This window comes from Dioscorea cayenensis, chromosome 19, assembly GCF_009730915.1.
Source record: "Dioscorea cayenensis subsp. rotundata cultivar TDr96_F1 chromosome 19, TDr96_F1_v2_PseudoChromosome.rev07_lg8_w22 25.fasta, whole genome shotgun sequence".
NCBI classification, from domain to species: domain Eukaryota; kingdom Viridiplantae; phylum Streptophyta; class Magnoliopsida; order Dioscoreales; family Dioscoreaceae; genus Dioscorea; species Dioscorea cayenensis.
In genome coordinates, this window is record NC_052489.1 from 28,221,954 (window position 1) to 28,241,558 (window position 19,605).

The following is a 19,605-nucleotide window of genomic DNA, read 5'->3' on the forward strand; positions in this document are numbered from 1 at the left end:
TGATGGCCAATGCAAGAAGTTAACAAACCAATAGCAAAAAGGGGGCAGAAATCATGCATTTTTACCGGAACCCAACATTCAAAAACTTCATATTTGCCAATAATTATATGGAAAACCCCCCAAGTTCAATCAATCCCAAACAAAAAAAAAATTGCAAAGAAAAAATTGAGAAATTTTCTAACTATATTACAGAATTCAAAGCACCAACCTTCACACCAATTCAGAAAGATCATGAGCTAAAACACCAGAAAAGGCCCAGAATTCAACAAAGAAACAAAGGGAACATTGATTAAGCTACATTCTAAAGATCAGAACAAGCTCCATAAGCGGCAATCAAAACAACAACTTGCCCCATTGAACTAAATCAAAGCCTTAATAAAATCCAATAAATGCAAAGAAACCACACATTTAAGAGAGAAAACCTTGTTCCCCAAAGCAAGTTACGCAAGAACAAGATCAAATGAGAAGGAATCATACCTGGATTGAGATAAATTCCATTTATTCGTGATTTATCTTGCTTTTATCTTTGGAATTTGTCCCCAAAAATCAGCTTGTTGGAACAAAAAGCATTGACTCCCCCACAGTGGCTTTCCTCACACCTTCGCCTTCGCCACTTATATTTGAGAATCAGAGGGATGTGCAGTTCTTCTGAAAAAATAAACTCTATGTATAAATAAATAAAACTATAATTAAATATTTTTAATGAGACAATTTCTTTTTTAAAAAAAATAAACCCACAAACGAAAATGAGCTGAACAGTGTAAGCGGCATAAATGACAACATTTGCAAGACAACTGTGAGAGCGACATAAACACTAAGACACTTGATGATAGGTATAATAGATGAAAAGTGTAATGGATGTGTGGGTAACACCGATTTTGCTCACCCCTAGCAGCACGTGTGGTCAATTTACCTTAAAAATAGGACGCATGACTTCTTTTCTTCCGATTTTTATTTTTATTATTGATTTTTATATTTATTTCTGTTTTCTTATTCAGAATCACCTAACTTTATTTTTTTAATAAAAAAAACACTTCTTTTAAGGACTTTGAGGGAAATGTATGTATAAATAAATAAGATAAAATGTACTGGAAATTGCCAAAAACACCCCCAAAGTTTGCAATATGCACAGATTCTCCCCTAAATTTGAATATCCATAAAAACACCTTTTTTTAAATATAATGATTTTTAAACTCCCAAGCATCTAACGGTGATTAACATAGTTAATTTTAATTTTTTTGAACGAAATTGTCCTTTGCGTGGGAAGTTGTGGCAAGTGTGACATGGTTTGACTTTAATGCCCTTGGGTGCAATGATTTTTTCGCTTTTAAAGGAAGCAGTTTTTTCCTTTGTGTAATCATGAGAGAACACCATTACTGACACCGGTTATTTGCTCTCATCGCTTCTTCAGCTTTTCCCTTTCCAAAGTTGTTATTGCCTGGGCATCTTGTAAAGGACTAAAATTTCGTTCCACCATTATCTCGAAGGAGAACTCTCGCTCAACTCTTCAGCATTTCATCAGTTTGCGCTATAAGGTATTGAGACGAGATGAACGCCGTTGAAGAAGTTGTGCAGTTTTCTTTTGTTTTTATATTCTGTGTGTTGTTTTTGCAAGTTTGGTTCGTAAAGTATTCTGAAGAGAAATTTTTCGGTTGTTATGCAATCTCATTATGCTGTGTAATGTTTATAATGTATGTTTTTCCTTTAATTTTATATGGTTACATTATGTAGTGTTTAATAGTATCAGTTTAAGAAATGAGGTTTCTGTTTAAAACATGAGATTTCTGTTTAAAAAATGAGGTTTTATTTAAGAAATGAGTTTTCTGTTTAAAAAATGAGGTTTCTGTTTAACAAATGAGTTTGTTTAAGAAATGAGTATGTGCATTACTCTTCATGCTAACCTAAATTCTTTTGTTTGTAGTTATAAGTTTGTTTCTAGTTATAATGTATGCTAACCTAAATTCTTTTCCACAAAATTATTAAATTTTTCATGTAAATATCATTGTCTCCATATAATAAAGAACGACCGTCTTTATGCTTGGTTGCCTTTGTTTAACTATCGATGTCTCTGTTTAACATATTGCATTTTACGTTTAAAAAGTGCTTAAATATCATTGTTTCTATTTAAAGATATACGAGTGGTCAAGATTAATTGGTTTTTATACCCATGATTAATTTGTCACGTAAATATCGGTTTTTCTAGTTTAAATATCAATATTTATGTTTAAAAAATGAGTATTCTGTTTAAGAAATGAGGTTTCCGTTTAACGAGTGAGTTTTCTGTTTGAGAAATGAGTACCTGCATTACTCTTCATGCTAACCTAAATTCTTTCATTTGTAGTTTATAAGTTAGTTTGTAGTTATAATGTAATCATGCTAACCGAAATTCTTTTCCACAAACTTATTAAATTTCTTATGTAAATATCATTGTCTTCATATAATAAAGAATGGTCGTCTTTATGCTTGATTGCCTTTGTTTAATTATCAATGTTTCTGTTTAACATATTGCGTTTTACGTTGAAAAAGTGCTTAAATATCGTTGTTTTCATTAATTAAAGATGTACGAGTGGTCAGGATTAAGTGGTTTTTATACCCGGGGTTAATTTGTCACGTAAATACAGGTTTTTCTGTTTAAATATCAATATTTCTGTTTAAAAAATGAGTTGTCTGTTTAAGAAATCAGGTTTCTGTTTAACAAATGAGTTTTTTGTTTAAGAAATGAGTACATACATTACTCTTCATGTTAACCTAAATTCTTCTGTTTGTAGTTATAATGTAATCATGCTAACCTAAATTCTTTTCCACAAACTTATTAAAATTTTCATGTAAATATCGTTTTCTCCATATAATAATGAATGGTTATCTTTATGCTTAGTTGTCTTTTGTGGAAGGAAGGCCTGCCACACCGTTAGGGTCGTTATGAGGTGTAATAAATACGCTCGTAGAATCTTAATACCTGCTAAAATAAAAAAAACTATACAACAAGAAGAAAATTTAAGCGGAAATACCATCATTTTAAGTGGAAACATAACATTTTAAACAGAAACTAGAAAATTTAAGCGGAAAAATAACATTTTAAACAAAAACTGGATAATTTTAAACAAAAACTGGGATTGGACAAGGATAACAAAACAAAACTTATGTTTTAAGCGGAAACTAGAATAATTAAGCGAAAACATATACATTTAAGAGGAAACTTTGGGTAATTAATCAATAATTAACTTCTACAACTATGCAAACATAAAAAAGAAGAATTTTACAACGAGAAGAAATCTACATAAGAAATCTACTTTCATTCCTAAGAAGTCAGCGCCATGAACACTAGCACTCGTTACTCCCCTTTGTATCTAGCAATAGCAAAACAACTCTCCATAGTAAACTTATATAAAAAAAAATTTGTTACTCTCTCTCGTAGGATGATCAAGGTAAGAGAAAGGAAGAGATTGTCACCTTATCGGGTAATCGGGAGGACTCTAATCGAACACACCAAATAGGGAGGAATTGAAAAACTCCAACAATCCAAGGTGATATGAGTCTTCCAAACTTTGTTTGAGAAAAAACAAAAAGAAATGCTAAAAGAATAAAAAAAAGTATGCAAAAAAGTTTGACATGATGTGATTGGCGGTTTTTTTTCACCATTTTTAAGGGCAATGATGGAATTTCATAACATGGACTCAGTCCTAGTGACCTACAGGGGACAAAAAAGAAGTGAAACAATAACGGAAAAGCTGTCCGAGATATTCAAAACTCAAAGGGGCTGTTTGGGAAGTTTTGAAATTCTTGAGGGGTAAATAATTATTTTCCCTAAAATGTATTTAGGCTCATAATTGTATTAGTTGTTTTACATCACGGTGCAAGCAATTAAATATTTTTTATGGGATTTTTTTTATGGAAAAACAAAAATAAACTCCATTAACAGTAATGAACTAGATTAGTGTGAGCAGCATGTGTGACGATACCTGGATTGAGATAATTAGAATCACTAGCTCACCCTCTCTTGTGAGATCTCAAGAACTCCAAACAATATTTCATTGTATAGATTGGGTCTTTCAATTTAGTTTTTTATTTTATTTTTTGCTATCAACACTTGTCTGATAGACATATGAGTAATTCTGTGCACAGTGGCAGTCTGTGGCTCTACGATGAGGAGGAATAGTCAACATGACTTTCTCCAATGCATGTTGATCATAGTTTCGTTAATGGGTGTCTTGATTAATTTTTTTCAAAATCATTTGAATGAATTTCACTTCAATTTATTTTTTTATGTTTTTTTTTAATTTCCATCATTCGAGTATATATTTTTTTAATAAATTATAAGTTATATATTTCAGAAAACTAAAAGTAGAAAGTGGATCAAGTCAAAACCACCCAATTTAAATAATTAATGACACTAACTCTAAACCTTTTAACAGAAAAAAAATGATAATAAGAATTTCAAATCCAATATAAAAGAATTAACTTCGATAAAAATTGGAATTTATGTAAACTTCAATAATCTAAGGTGAGGATACTTAAGCCAGTAACTCCGTGTCCCTTAACTAATTTAAGGACTTGTTCTTTTTGTCTCAAAATAGAAAAAATAAATAAATAAATAAATCTCAAGACCCGGATCCGATAACGCTGAAGCGGATGCGGGTTGAAGCTCGTCAAGAGTTGGACCCGTCTTTCGGACCTCTCTAACTGAGAGAATCGGATCCGTTAAAAGTTAAGCGGATCCTTATCGGAGCTTTGTTCTCGCAAGCTTTCAGGAAATCTAGAAATCAATCTCTGTGGGTTAAACTAGGACTACGAGTCGATCGAAATTCAAAGCTAATCGGAGATGGCTTCCTTGAATGGCTTCGCAGAGATCGTGGTTGTGCGCCACGGCGAGACTAGTTGGAACGCTAGCAAGATTATCCAGGTCTTTTTCTTGAGAATTTTTTTGGGGTTTTTTTTTTGGTTGATTTTTTATTCAGTTTTGTTTGTGATAAGTTATTATGTGTTTCTGGATTGTTTATGTGGATGTTGGTGATACAGAGAATAGTGGTTCTTCCAAGATTTAATTTTTATTATTTGTTTTTTTTTTATGGGAAAGATGTGATCTTGAATGTGTTATGGTGGTTTCCATGATCAATATTAGGGTTAATAGGGTTCAGATTTTGGCATGTTTGGTTTTGATTGCAAAAGGAGCTAGATTTCTTTGAGGAAAAAGAAGCAAAATTTAATCAGCCTAGGAATTCAGCTGGTTGATTTCTGTGAACCATAAATTTGGATAAAATTTCGGTTTTGCAACTTGATCAAACTTCTAATAATCCGGTGATTGTGCTGTTTGTTCTTTTATATATATATGTATATATTTCTTTGGGCACCTTTTATTGTCCCATCCTCCACGTATAGAAGAGTAGAAACTTACGTTGTGTTTCTCTTTTATTAGAGCTATCTTCCTCCACTGCTGTGATTCTGCCCTGTATTTGTATGAATTATCATAATGCTTGAATCAATTTACCTCCTTGTTATGCTTTATGATGTTTTTTTTTTTTTTTTTTTTTTTAAATTCATTAGGGACACTTGAATTCTGAGCTAAATGAGATCGGGAGACAACAAGCAACTGCGGTAAGGTGAGCTTTTATGTGACGCTTGAAGTTTTTGGCTGTTTTCTAATAATTGATATTTGCACAATTCTTTGAAGGTTGCTGTTCGATTATCCAAGGAGCCACAATTTGCTGTCATTTACTCTTCTGATTTGAAGCGAGCTGCTGAGACTGCTGAGGAAATAGCAAACAGCTGTGGCTTGCGTGAGGTACCAAGGCTATAAATATTTTCGCCTTTGTTCTACCTTTGTTCAACCTCTGTTCATCAATGCATGTGTTATGCATTTTTTTCTGATGATATACGCACCAATCATATACTTATGTGAAACATCTATTATTATAGTGTTTTCATGTTGCTATAAATTCGATATTATGTATAAGGGGTGATTAAGACATCATGAACTCTTAGATTTCAAATCTTTGTCATCCTTTCAAGAGTTGTAGCTTTACCTAGTGCATTGCTATTAGGGCATCATTCTGTTTTGTTCCCCTTGTGACTGCACCATTGTCCATTAGCATTAGTGAAGGATATCATCATCAGGCTTGCATTTTCTATTTATATTTCTACTCGCTTCTGATGGCATTAGATTTTAAGTTTCATCTTGGCAGAATAAAATTTTGTAAGAACTCATCGGAATATTTTCTTCAGCAATGTGTACTGATGGTTGATTCACATTTAATTTTGGTAATCCTGAGAGCGATAACATATGCACTTCATTAAGATACCAGCCTTTGAATATTCATTGAAAAATCTATTGGAATCCAAGCCCCTGTTTTCGCTTTGTGATGTTATCTAATCCATGGCCCTTCTACTATAGGTAAATTTTGATCCAGCATTGAGAGAAAGACACCTAGGTGAACTCCAAGGTCTGGCGTTACGTGATGCGGCAAAGCTCAAAGCTGAGGCTTACCAGTGTTTCCTGTCTAAAAGTAGTGATCAGAACATCCCTGTAATTTTCTGAACTTATTTTCTTCCTATAGAGCTATATAAAGTATCAATGAAGTTTCATCTTGTTACTTGAACATTAACATTGGTATTCATGGAGTTTGTGAATCAATGTTTATTTTTATTCCTATTTCATATTTTTCTACATTTAATTTTACATGCCAAGTTCATGTCTAAGCACAAGGTTATCCTGATAAAAATTTGTTGTTAGGTCCATGCAAATATACAATTTGCCTCTCTGAGTATTTAATCAAAAATCAAGTATCATTGTTTGATCACTTCTCCTTGTCAATTAATTGATAATCATCTTGCTACCCTATGTCACCATTGATCACATTGAGACACATGTGATGGAGGTCATTGAGAGGCAATTCTTTCTCCACTGTCATGAACTTACTTTTGTTTAACTTTCTTCATCCTTCTAGATGCATTCACTCATTCTCCATTTCTTTGTGATTTAGGGTGGTGGAGAAAGTCTTAACCAGTTATATGACCGTTGTATTTCTTGTGTGGAAAGAATAGCTAAGAAGCACAAAGGTATGGCTTTTGTTACCATTTTGGCTTTTATATAAGGCTCTTTAGGTATTGTTCCGTAGACAATGGGTCCTTATTCTACATCTTTATAATCTCTTTGAGTGCTAGATCACATTTTTTGCAAAATTAGTATTGGTTGTTTTTCGCGTCATGTTGGAGAACTTAAACGAAAAATGATTTATAAGACATTGTCAAGGCCTTATTTGGTTCATTTGAATTATTCTTACCCTACAATATTAATACCCAATCTATCTTTGATCTGCAGCCAAAATTTTCTCTTCTACTGAATCTCAAAAATCTTTGCCTCCACACTCTTGCTTTCTGATAAACTTTACTCATGTATAGTCTCACTTTGAAAGTACAATACTCTATTAACCTTTACAAAGAAGCCTTACGATTTAGTTACTGTGTAGGTTAGTCCTTAGTTGATACTTATATATGATTAATTTTTCAGGTGAGAGGGTTATTGTTGTCACTCACGGTGGAGTCTTGAGAGAACTCTACAAACGTGCTGCGCCAAACAGCAAATTCCCAAATGGTACTATCTTGAACACATCCGTCAACGTGATACAAATCTCAGAAAATGGTAAATGGAGCATCAAAATGTGGGGAGATATAAGCCATCTTCAAGACATAAGTGTTATCAAGAGTACCATAGCTGAGGATAAGAACTTCTATGCAGTTTAGCCTTACCACTTGTATTATTATTTACCAAAAAACTTTTATTAAGAATGTTTCACTTCATGACTTGTATCCGTCTCAAATTTAGAGTGAAAGATAACATAAATTGAAAACACTGCAATGTATTTGCTTTCACAATTCATATTAAATCTTGTTAAATTGCTGTTTCAGTTGATTTGGTCAAGGATTTCTCTCGGGAAAGAAAAGAGAATATTTATATATATATGTATATATATAAATGTATGATGGCAGTTTCAATTTTTAGAAATTTTTTTTAATAAAAAGATTTTTAAAAATAATAAAGAAATATGTAAAAAATATATATATTTTTAAAAAAATATGATTTTTTTATATATATATAAATGTAAAAATATATTTAAATGGCGCCATGCGTGGCTGCTTCTCCGTTCTCTTCTCTGCTTCGTTCCCTCTTTTTCTTCTTCATCTTCTTCTCCAAAATCTCCCGCCTTCTCATGTCCAAACGTCTCCTCCCTCGCTTGAAAACCTCAGCAAAATCCTCCCAATCGGACTCTCGAATCCGAAACCTCGCCTTTACTATTGTTCAAATCCTCAAGTCCCACGAAACCAACCCCAATTGGCCCCAATCCCTTGAAGAAATCTCCCTTAATGATGAAGATTTGACACCGATCATCGCGCGGATTCCCGACCCCGATGCGGCTCTCAGTTTCTTCTCCTGGGTTCGCCGCCGCTCCTTCACCGGCTCCCCTGACATCTTTGCTTACTCCGCCCTTCTCCAGGTCCTGTCCAAGTGCAGACGGTTCCCAGATATCGAATTTGTGCTGGAAATAATGAAAAATGAGGAAAAGGCGCCGACTTGTGAAGCCTTGAGTGCTCTTCTTGATTCTTATTCGACCTCCGGCTTGGAAGATAAGGCTATGAATGTGTATTCTTTGATGAGAAATCAGGGTGAGGGTTTTCCGAGTGCTGCGGGTTGTAATCCTTTTTTACAGTTACTTGTGAAAAGCCAGCGTTTTGATGTTGCCCGCGAGGTGTATGATGAAATGCTGAAGAGAGATGGTGGGGCAGATACTTATAGTACTTGTATAATGGTGAAGGGTTTGTGTGTGGAGGGGAGGATGGATGAGGCTAAGAAGTTGATTGAGGATCGGTGGGGGATTGGTTGCATCCCGAATGTTGTATTTTACAATACACTGATAGATGGGTATTGCAAGAGTGGGGATATTAGGAAGGGATATTTGCTGTTCAGGGAGATGGAGTCCAACGGGTTCTTGCCAACTTTGTTGACTTATGGAGCTTTGATTAATGGGCTTTGCAAGAAACACAATTTCGAGAAAGTGAAGAAGATATTAGCACAAATGGAAACACAAGGATTGCATCCGAATGTACAAATTTACAATACTCTTCTGAATGCATGGTGTAAGATTGGTTCATTAGTTGAGGCAAAAGCGGTTTTCAGACGAATGATTGGAAGTGATTGCCAGCCGGATATTGTAACTTATAACACTTTGATTTGTGGACTTTCAAAAAATGGAAAAATTCGAGATGCCAAACATTTTTTGAGGGAGTCCATTAGGAGGGGCTTGGTTCCTAATGCACTTAGCTATACTCCCCTTATACACAGGTATTGTGTTGATGGAGAGGTTGGTCTAGCATCAAATTTAATTCTAGAAATGATGGAGAAAGGGCACAAGCCTGATCTGGTTACTTTTGGTGCTCTTGTTCATGGGCTTGTGGTTAGAGGGGAGGTCCATGAGGCCTTGGTCATTAGAGAAAAGATTATGGAGAGAGGAGTGCTTCCAGATGCATGTATCTATAATGTTTTGATAAGTGGGCTCTGCAAGAAAGGACTGCTTCGATTTGCTAAAAAGTTGCTTGCTGAGATGCTTGACCATAATATCCTCCCAGATGAATTTGTCTATGCTACACTCATGGACGGATTTATTAGAAGTGGGAATCTTGATGAAGCGAAGAAGATCTTTGAGTTTTTGAAAGAAAAAGGCATTAGGCCAGGGGTTGTATGTTATAATGCTATGATCAAAGGCTACTGTAAATTTGGAATGATGAATGATGCTATTTTGTGCTTCCATAGGATGAGGGTGGATGGATTATGTCCTGATAAGTTCACCTATACAACTGTTATGGATGGTTTTGTGAAGTTCAATGATCTAGATGGAGCTTTAAGGATTTTTGGTGACATGGTGAAGTGTAGATGCAAACCAAATGTAGTTACTTATACTGCACTTATTAATGGGTTCTGTAAGTCAGGGAATTTTGACAGGGCAGAACGAATCTTTGAAGAGATGCCATCATGTGGTTTTACCCCTAATGTTGTTACCTATAGCATTCTCATTGGCAGCTTTTGTAGAGAAAATATATTTGACAGGGCTGTTGCGTATTTTGAAGAAATGTTGCTTAGGAAATGTATCCCCAACAAGTGTACTTACCATTACTTGGTTAATGGCCTGTCAAATGGTGCATCAGTTATTGCTTCTAATGAGAAATATGATCTTCAACAAAATGAAGAACATATGGTTTTGGGCATCTTCAAGAGTATGACATCTGATGGATGGGATCATAAGACTGCTGCTTATAACACTATTATTCTGTGCCTGTGCAAATATCAGATGGTTGAAAAGGGGATAGAGCTGAAAAATGAGATGGTTCTAAAAGGATGTGCACCAGATTGTCTCACATTTCTTTTCCTTCTCCATGGAATTTGTGAACAAGGCAGATCAAATGATTGGAGAAACATTCTTTCTTGCAATTTTCCAAGAATTGAACTTGAGATCGCATTTAAGTATGCAAAGTTGCTAGATGTATACCTTAATCAAGGAATGAGTTCAGAGGCTTCATTGATAGTGCAATCACTGCTAGATCAAGGAATGCTTCTAGATATATCAGCTGGTTGACAAGAGCAATGAGAAACTGCTCTTCTTCTGAGATGAATCATACTTGGCTTCAAGCAGAGACGATGGAAGATATCAAGCAATTTTCACCTTATATATTAGTAGAGGGTTTTCTTGAGATAAGTAGCAAATGAGGTGAGCTTCTTTCTGCAAAGTCAAGAAACGTGCGGTTTTTTTTAGTGACAAGTATTTGACAATCATCCATTTGTTTTGCTTATGCGTCATGGGTTCCCAATATGACAGTAGTGTGTGTTATATTGTCTTATAAATAGAGACTTCAAAACCACCTGAGGTGCTGCACAAAGATCATTGGTGAAGACTTTAAAACTTTCTTGGTTTGTTATTTTGTCTGTGCAATGTAAATCCATTTTATCTTATATATCAGCTTTTCGAAATGGTTGTAGAATACTATGACTAGAAAAGTTCAGAGTTTGAATTCATTTTGACTTAGGTAGATGGCGACCTTCGTGACTTCTGTAGATGTATCCTGCTAGTGTTCCTCCATATCGCACATTTTAAAATACTAGTTCAACAAAGTGGATAAGTTACAACCTGTTGATTTATAGAAAATATGAACTTGTACTTCAACTGCTGACTACTTTTACTCTTCTTCAGAGGGCCATCGCACCTGCATATCCAACTGATGTCTACTGTAGTCCGACTTCAGACAATTGTAATGGCAACGCTATAACTGTAACAAGTATATAGATGGTGAACTTATGCGGTTCAAGGGAAGAAATGACAAGAAATTAATGTGCTGCACCTACTGATAGGCAAGATGGTGGTATCACTACCTGTACTAGTGATAGTGATTTTTCTATGCAATTCATGTGGATGCTGCCTGTGTGCCAACTTCGTCAACTTCAAGTGAACTGCATTGAGCAAATCTTTTGTGGATATGCATTTAAAGAATAAGCCAAGCTAAAGCTTAGTTACAAGAAGAGAAGTAGCTCAAGTGGCATGAATTGCAAGAATGAAAGGATACAGTGGGTGAGTCATCATACCACTCTCCTATTTATGCTTTTTTTTATTTTAGCCTTGAAATATTTTTGAATAGTGTTTCTTTCCCGGCTAGCATCCACTGATTGATAAATCTAAAGATGCTTATTTAACATTGTGCACAAAAATGCTGAGTTTTATATGAAATGCAGGTGCACATTCTACGGTGAGCTTAGAGTCATTCTTTGAACAAGAAAGTGAGGTCTGAAAGCCTGCCTTTTCCATCACATATTCTTCTTATAATAAAGGTAAGCATTCGTCAAAAGCTGGAATTATAAATAAAGCGAGACCATCAAATGCAATATTTACTGGAGGAGAAGCTCTTGAAGAAATTTTCTTTCTTCAAATTAAAGCCAGAGGATATATATAATAATTCTCTTCAAAGGGACCGCATTTGGACACCCAAAAATTTTGTTGTAAGCCTATCAGACCAAATCTGCAAATTCTGAGCAACCTGTTCATTGTGTAAGTAATAGCAGATTGAGAGCTCAGAGCAGCAGAAGGTAGTATATATGCATCTGAAATCTGATCGTCAAAATTATCGAATTTATATATTTTTTTGAATGGTTGAATAGAGAAGTTCTAACAAAATTCCACACACTCTCTCAGAGATCCAAGTCAGGTGTGCAGCCACTGGGAAGGTGTTGTCAAATGTACTCCAATGCCCAAAATCTGAAATCCATCATTTAAGGTTTGGATAATTTATGCATCTCTTTCCATGACATTGACATATTCTATTTGCATATGAATTAATTTACCTCCCCAAAGCTAAAGGTTCATAGTTGGGGACCATGTGCCTCAATTTAGTTGCCAGACAGTTCATGGATAGTGAGATACCACCATCACTGGCATCACACAATAAATGCTATAACCGTAACTCCACCCACTATGCTTTTGCTCTAGTGTCATCGGGTCCATGAAACATTAGACCATCAACCTACTTGATTGAATCAAAACATTTACTGAAATCAAGCACACATAAATTTCTGTTTCTGAAGACATCTGTATCATGACATATAATATATCTGTGATGGTCAACTGCAACTGGTCAATTGTGCTACAACAGAATGGAGTGCAACAATCATGAAAGATTTTAAGTGGTCAGGTCACCAAGAAACTCTGCTTTTTTTAAAAAAATTTAGTGGCCAAGAGAACACTAGATAATGTCTCCCTATGAGTCTACACACCACTATTTCACAAATTGTGTGACTTTAATGAAATTATGACATGCTAATTGAGGTTTAGTTATAGCGCTATCAAAAAAAGTCAAAAAGAAGTGTCTGTGCTATTATGGTTCGTGTGGCTTTTTGGGTATTTTTTCTTGTCTTCTCATTTAGTTTCACAGTCAAACCTTTGGGCCATTGACCTCTCTCTCTCTCTCTCTCTCTCTATTTGTTTCTCTATTATTCCGTATTTTGATATGATGACATTGGTTTGTAACTTTGTAGTAAGTGTTTATTTATGTAAAATCAATGTGCATTTGGATGGGAGCAACATCATTACTATTGTCTTCATTTGCACCCATTGTTACATGTTTGCTTGTCTCAATACATTGGGACCAGTGTTTCATGGATCATGGAACTGCCAAATGAACTGTCCTTTTTTTCCCCCTTGTTATTTTAATCATTTTTTTATTTTTTTATTCTAACATTTATCACGTTTTAAGCTTATGATAAAGTACTAATTAGTTGAGTAAAATTAAAAAAAGAAATATATCTATAATTCGAAGTAATTTTCAAATAAAATTAATGTTTGATTTATCTTATTGATATGATATTATATATTTTTTTTCAAATTTTAAAATTTAAAATTTTCATTTAATGCATTCCTATCTTTCCTTGTGAAGACCAGACCACGCGCCGATCCTATAACTATTCCCGTTTCCCGATGATGAACCGGGAAACGCGCTTTCTAACGGAATCGACGGTGTCAAATTTCGGGTCCCATTTTCTGGGTGCCGAAACGTTCCCATTAATCCCGTTCTCCAACAAACGCTATCGCAGTAGCAGTAGCTCTCTCTCCTCTCATTTTCACTCGAATCCTATCACCATCCGGTAAGAATACCCCTCACCAACATAATAAACGATACACGCCCTTCAATGGGACTGAGGAGCGGTAAGGTCACCGCTAATGCTCGCCCGCCTTTACTGCCCTCTTTAACTCCCTCGACGCCAACTCGGGAGCGAGAGCGAAGCCGAGAGCTCCATTGCAATGGCGTGATCTAGGGTTTTGATCTCCGGAGCTTGGTTGATGGGGCTCTGCTATAGCGGTCCTGCGAGATTGGCCACGCCGGAGGAGGAATGCCCACCTTCTCCTCATACGGCGGCTGGTCCGCCCGCTGCTGCGATGGCGTCGCCTGCTGTGGCGGTTGAGGAGAAGGAGAGTAAGCCGTGGGCATCGCCTTTCTTTCCATTTTATAGTCCTAGCCCTGCTCATAGTCTGTTTTCGAAGAAATCTCCTGCAGCTGGAGGTGGAGGGACGGCGACGGGGACGCCGAAGAGGTTGTTTAAGAAGCCGTTCCCGCCGCCTTCGCCGGCGAAGCATATTAGGGCAGTGTTGGCTAGACGGCATGGGGTTGTGAAGCCGAATGAAGCGTCGATTCCAGAGGATGGAGGGGAAGCTGGGGCAGTGAGGGATTTGGATAAGAGTTTTGGGTTCTCGAAGGGTTTTGCAGGGAAGTATGAGCTTGGACAAGAGGTTGGGAGGGGGCATTTTGGGTATACGTGCGCCGCGACGTGCAAGAAAGGGGAGAACAAGGGACAGCAGGTTGCTGTGAAGGTCATTCCCAAGGCCAAGGTCTGGAAAAGATCTAACTTTCTTCAATTGTCTTCTTGATGTTGATTTTATTGGATCTCTGATTCTGAAAGAAAAGGGCTCATTTTTATGGAAAAACCAAAGCAATTCTAGAGAAGAAACGGTGCTAACTAAATAGAGTCAGGTTAAATACTTGTGGCTATTTGGAGTGGGTTTTAGTTTAGACTTTGAGGACTTTCATATAGATAGGGGTCTTTTCCCTTTTCATTGATGTTCTGAAGCCACATTTTCGGGCTATGGAGTTGTGAAGTCTGAACTTCGCGAGGGCTTTTCATTGGTGCAAAGTGCTACAGTGGACATGTTTCTGAAGATTATGAGTGGCGTTAATACTTTGATGTCAAAATGGAAATTTTGAGGATCTTCTGAGACAAAAGAAGTCTTCCATTGTTACTTCTGCAGTCACTGGCTAATGGGATCTGTGATTGATCAGGGAAGATCAAATACTATGACTATTTTAATGCATTCATTAACGGGGTAAAAAGAAAACACAGCTCCTTGGCCTCGAAAAGTTGTGTCATATGATACAAGGCATTGTATGCGTTATCATTAATTTTACTTCTATAAAGGTGTCTCCCTCTCTTAATTTCAGAAATGCCTTGGTTTTTCTGGGTTGACTTTTTGTGGATTTTTTAACTTGCTTTGATTACTGAATCTATTGCAGCCATAGCGGGGGTTCTTTGTTTTATCTTTTTTATTTTTTTATTTTATTATTATTATAATTATTGTATTATTGTTTGGCTTGTGCAGATATATGAACATCGGGTGAGAGGTGCTAGAAATAGTTTCTATGAGATGTGCATAATAGGATACGGCAACATACCTGTATGAAATTGATAGAAAAGAAATGCATACAGAGATTAATGGATTTTAAATATTCTAACACTGAAAATAGATTCAATTTGGCCAGAATGACAAATAGGTAAATAATATTTACTCATGTGGTTTCTTGTTTGCTAGTGTATAGAACACTCTCGTCTCTTGTCAACAATGCGCAAAGGCATGTTCTGATGTTCGTGATTTTTGGTGTGGATAGATGGGTTATGTTACCAATGTTTATTATATTAATCTTCACATATTCAGACTTGTCTTAGTTATGTCAATACTTTATGCCTGGAGTTGAGGAATTCACTTATAACAGCAGAAAGGGGATTAGATAATGGCTACATTATAGGACATAGACTGACCCGTCAAAATTACAAACAAGTTCAACTTAGATACTAGACAACTAAATAAATATTTATTTACATGATATGGAGTTCAAGAGTGAATGTATACTCTGCATATCTTACTTCTCCTTGAGAGTAGGGAACAAATGAGGATCCTAATGCTAAGGGCCACTCATAAGCTGATATGCCTGACTTGTCTCGGTGGCATTCTTGAATGAACAAATTACTGTCTTGGTGATATTCTATTACCTGTGTGCTCTGATTATCTTAGCCATGTATCTAATATTGACCTTACTGTCTTTGTTTTCTCCTGTATTGTAACTTTTTTTTTCTTTTGCCAGATGACTACACCAATAGCAATTGAAGATGTTAGGAGAGAAGTGAAGATTTTAAGAGCTTTGACAGGACACAGCAACCTCGTCAAGTTCTATGATTCATATGAAGATAATGAAAATGTTTATATTATAATGGAGTAAGTTTTTTGGTTCATTGGCTCCTCTCTTCACTGCTCCTATAACCATATCTCCTTATTTGATGCTCTAACCTTAAGGATTTTATTCATCTGGTATGGCCTGGACATTTGCCGAACCATAAACTTAGAATATACCTTCTACTTAGGTCCAACCTATATGAATTGCCTAGTTTCTTTTGGTTTGATACTTTAGTTTAACCTCTTGTTGGCATTGTGGTGTGATGAATAGTTATGTGCTAGATAGCAAGCTGAAGTAGAAGTCCTTGGAGAGCTTATTATATTGCAATAGTAATTTTAAGCTTATCTTTAGTAAATTTTGTTGATCTGATGTATATCTACCTCCATTTTCAGATTATGTGAAGGAGGAGAACTCTTAGATAGAATACTTTCAAGGTAATTTGTCTACCAAATTGCTCTGTGTATTATTAGGGGCAGGCTATTTATCTGCATATTTAATCCTTGAACAGGGGTGGCAAATACTCTGAAGATGACGCAAAGGCTGTCATGGTACAGATTTTGAATGTGGTTGCATTCTGTCACCTTCAAGGAGTGGTCCACCGGGATCTCAAACCAGAGGTTATATCTGCCTGCTGCAAAGTGATATATGTGCATGCTTATGTTCCTAAATTTGCATGTCATTTTGTTTGTCCATTAGCTCTTTCTAAGTGATGACGACTTAGGAAGCAGTACAAATAGATGTTGATTTTAGATCTACTTTTATCTGCATGATTGTTTTCTATTCAAATAACCTTAGCATTGATTTTGTTGTATAATTGCAAACTTTACTTAATATTTATAGATTATTTTGTTGTAGAAAAAGTTGGAGTTCTTAAACAACCACTGCAAATTTACTTAGTCTACATTTTGTTAGATTGAAGGAGTAAATCTATATTTTGTGATTTATTTTTTTCCTATCTCAATCACCTTTTTCAGTATTCACTGAATTTTCTTTCACTATTTTATTTCCCATTTTTTTTATGCACAAACTTTATTATTTCAGATGTATGGTGTTGATTTTTTTTTTTTCTTTCAATGAACTAAACTCATTGTTTTGCATATATTTATTGTTCTGTTCATCTTAATTATTCCAAAACTGTTTGTATTTCTTTTCAGAATTTCCTTTTCACTTCCAAGGATGAAAACTCCCAATTAAAGGCTATAGACTTTGGCTTATCTGATTTTGTCAAGCCAGGTTTGTTGGAACTGGGCAAGACTGAGCTAGAGGTGTTTTGTTACATATATCTTATTATAGGTGCCGGCAGCATCTTAGATTAGCTTCAATTGTTCTCTTGGGTTTGCAGATGAAAGGCTTAATGACATTGTAGGAAGTGCATATTATGTTGCTCCAGAAGTCCTGCATAGGTCTTACACTACAGAGGCTGATGTATGGAGCATTGGTGTAATCGCATACATTCTACTATGTGGGAGTCGACCATTTTGGGCTCGAACTGAGTCTGGTATCTTCAGAGCAGTCTTGAAAGCTGATCCAAGTTTTAGTGAACCCCCTTGGCCTTCCTTGTCTTCTGAAGCAAAAGATTTTGTGAAGCGTTTGTTGAGTAAAGATCCACGTAGAAGAATGACTGCTGCCCAAGCTTTAAGTATGTGCTGCTGAAATTTTAAAACTTCCTGGTTTTGCATTCTTAATTTTTATAATGATTGATAACTCTGTTCACAGGCCATCCTTGGTTTAGAAATTATGCTGACATGTCAGTGCCCCTGGATATTCTAATATTTCGAATGATTAAAGCCTATTTACGTTCATCCTCTCTGAGAAAGTCTGCTTTGAGGGTACAGATCTTAGATTTTTATATTATTGATTATTTTAGAAGATTTTTTTTATTTGCATCTTTCATTGCTTTTCTAAGTGCACTTATTTATCTCTATTTATTTATGGAATAGGCACTCTCCAAAACATTGACCATGGATGAACTCTTTTATCTAAAAGCGCAATTTGATCTCTTGGAGCCCAATAAAAATGGGTGCATAACTCTTGAGAATGTCAAGATGGTCGGTTAGCTTCACTAATTTAGTTTTAGATGGAGAGTTAGTTTCTTTGCTATGATAATAGACTATTGATGCTGAACATTATTGTTTCTATGTTCCTTACCAGGCTTTGTTAAAAAATGCAACAGATGCAATGAAGGAATCTCGTGTTCATGATCTTATTGTCTCGGTATTGACTATTTTATCAATACCTTTTGTTATTTGTTAGAATTTAAATTGTTTTATCATTTTAATTATGGTACAAATTCCTGTATGTATATTGCCAGCTGAGTGCTCTTCAATACAGAAGGATGGATTTTGATGAGTTCTGTGCAGCAACATTAAGTGTGCATCAACTGGAAGGCCTTGATAGATGGGAGCAACATGCTCGGTGTGCTTATGAACTCTTTGAGAAGGATGGGAACCGGGCCATTGTCATTGAGGAGCTTGCTTCAGTAAGTTCTTCAAACGCAGAAAACTCCATTCCAAAATACATATCATTTAAGGATGTTACACAAGAATTAAGAATAGTATTAAGTTTTTTTAAAATTTAATATAAAATCTACCAAATTACTAAACTATCCTGTTCTTGGAACCATATCTTTTCTTGGGATTATAAATATTACTCCTTTTATTTATATAACTTATTAGATTGAATAAAAGTATTGTTGGAAAAATTAAATAAATTTTATCTTGGAACTCTAAAGCCACAATTATTTTGACAAAAAAAAATTCTTAGAACAAAACCTAATTCAGAAGGGAGGGAGTACATCATAATTATTTATTTACATTATCATGCCCTTATATATACATATATATATATATATATTCTGACTCATGCTCTTTTGCAATTTTAGGAACTTGGCCTTGGCCCTAATTTGCCTGTGCATGCTGTTCTCCATGATTGGATAAGGCACACTGATGGGAAATTGAGCTTCCTTGGATTTGTAAAGTTATTACACGGAGTATCAAGCCGAGCCCTTGCAAAAGCACACTAGCTAGCAATCTTGGTTAGATTTACTTGTACAACTTTAGGTGAAGATGGATGAACAAGTCTACTCATTTGGCCAAGTTCTGATTTGGGGCCTGGTTAAAAATGAAACGGTTTTCCTGTACAATGTGATTTGTTTTTCTCACGTTGTCACCACGAGATCAGTCACACCAGGACTTGGAAGAAATATAAAACCGCAGAACTTGTGTAGTTCTTGGATGAGTAAGATAAGGACATTAGTTTAAATTCCTGTAATTTATCTCCTTGTCATTAGATTTCTATGATGCATTGCTTATGATTTTATAGTGTGAAAGTCTCTGTGGAGTCTAGGGTTCTTACATGTATCTGAACAAGCAAAATTGTATCAGTGGCACTGCACTGCTGTCTTCTGACTTAGGGCATTTGACACTAGAGTATATACTCTCTTTCACTGTATTTGCTGTTAATTGTTTGATTTGATGATGTGGAGATAGAAATGCTGTTGGAGTCTTTGAATAATTTTAATAATATTAATATGGGATTCTCCGCTTTGGTTACCTCTCCCAGTACTCCACTGGATAA

At 35.6% G+C, this 19,605-nt stretch overlaps 3 protein-coding genes across 5 annotated transcripts; all 3 read left to right on the forward strand.

Moving 5' to 3' along the window:
• Nucleotides 1-4,722: 4,722 nt before the first annotated feature.
• Nucleotides 4,723-7,915, forward strand: LOC120283570 (phosphoglycerate mutase-like protein 4). The gene is made up of 6 exons (XM_039290280.1): nt 4,723-4,900; nt 5,542-5,592; nt 5,669-5,779; nt 6,389-6,520; nt 6,978-7,053; nt 7,505-7,915. The coding sequence occupies exons 1-6, from the start codon at nt 4,820-4,822 to the stop codon at nt 7,735-7,737; spliced, it is 684 nt and encodes a 227-aa protein (XP_039146214.1). The 5' UTR covers nt 4,723-4,819; the 3' UTR covers nt 7,738-7,915.
• A 241-nt stretch (nt 7,916-8,156) lies between these two features.
• LOC120283829 (pentatricopeptide repeat-containing protein At1g52620) lies at nt 8,157-13,703 on the forward strand. 3 transcript variants are annotated; one of them, XM_039290583.1, is made up of 5 exons: nt 8,157-10,931; nt 11,235-11,609; nt 11,771-12,121; nt 12,228-12,309; nt 13,465-13,703. In XM_039290583.1, the coding sequence occupies exon 1, from the start codon at nt 8,205-8,207 to the stop codon at nt 10,620-10,622; it is 2,418 nt and encodes an 805-aa protein (XP_039146517.1). In that variant the 5' UTR covers nt 8,157-8,204; the 3' UTR covers nt 10,623-10,931; nt 11,235-11,609; nt 11,771-12,121; nt 12,228-12,309; nt 13,465-13,703. The 3 variants fall into 3 exon arrangements, with proteins under 3 accessions (XP_039146517.1, XP_039146516.1, XP_039146518.1); XM_039290582.1 differs by having other exon boundaries at nt 13,470-13,703; XM_039290584.1 differs by having other exon boundaries at nt 8,157-10,754; nt 13,470-13,703.
• A 41-nt stretch (nt 13,704-13,744) lies between these two features.
• LOC120283830 (CDPK-related kinase 5-like) lies at nt 13,745-19,506 on the forward strand. Its single transcript, XM_039290585.1, has 11 exons — nt 13,745-14,414; nt 15,940-16,070; nt 16,422-16,463; nt 16,538-16,646; nt 17,184-17,262; nt 17,372-17,668; nt 17,746-17,858; nt 17,970-18,077; nt 18,181-18,243; nt 18,341-18,508; nt 18,911-19,506. Exons 1-11 carry the CDS (start codon nt 13,869-13,871, stop codon nt 19,049-19,051), a joined length of 1,797 nt encoding a protein of 598 aa, XP_039146519.1. The 5' UTR covers nt 13,745-13,868; the 3' UTR covers nt 19,052-19,506.
• Nucleotides 19,507-19,605: the final 99 nt, after the last annotated feature.

What these genes read in the sequence shown, in the direction of transcription:
- LOC120283570 (XM_039290280.1), top strand. Translation starts at nt 4,820, where the DNA reads ATGGCTTCCTTGAATGGCTTCGCAGAGATCGTGGTTGTGCGCCACGGC. An exon ending in ACGCTAGCAAGATTATCCAG is followed by an intron (nt 4,901 to 5,541) that starts GTCTTTTTCTTG and finishes TAAATTCATTAG; the next exon opens with GGACACTTGAATTCTGAGCT. An exon ending in AATAGCTAAGAAGCACAAAG is followed by an intron (nt 7,054 to 7,504) that starts GTATGGCTTTTG and finishes TTAATTTTTCAG; the next exon opens with GTGAGAGGGTTATTGTTGTC.
- LOC120283829 (XM_039290583.1), top strand. Translation starts at nt 8,205, where the DNA reads ATGTCCAAACGTCTCCTCCCTCGCTTGAAAACCTCAGCAAAATCCTCC.
- LOC120283830 (XM_039290585.1), top strand. Translation starts at nt 13,869, where the DNA reads ATGGGGCTCTGCTATAGCGGTCCTGCGAGATTGGCCACGCCGGAGGAG. An exon ending in AGGTCATTCCCAAGGCCAAG is followed by an intron (nt 14,415 to 15,939) that starts GTCTGGAAAAGA and finishes TTCTTTTGCCAG; the next exon opens with ATGACTACACCAATAGCAAT. An exon ending in GACTGCTGCCCAAGCTTTAA is followed by an intron (nt 17,669 to 17,745) that starts GTATGTGCTGCT and finishes CTCTGTTCACAG; the next exon opens with GCCATCCTTGGTTTAGAAAT.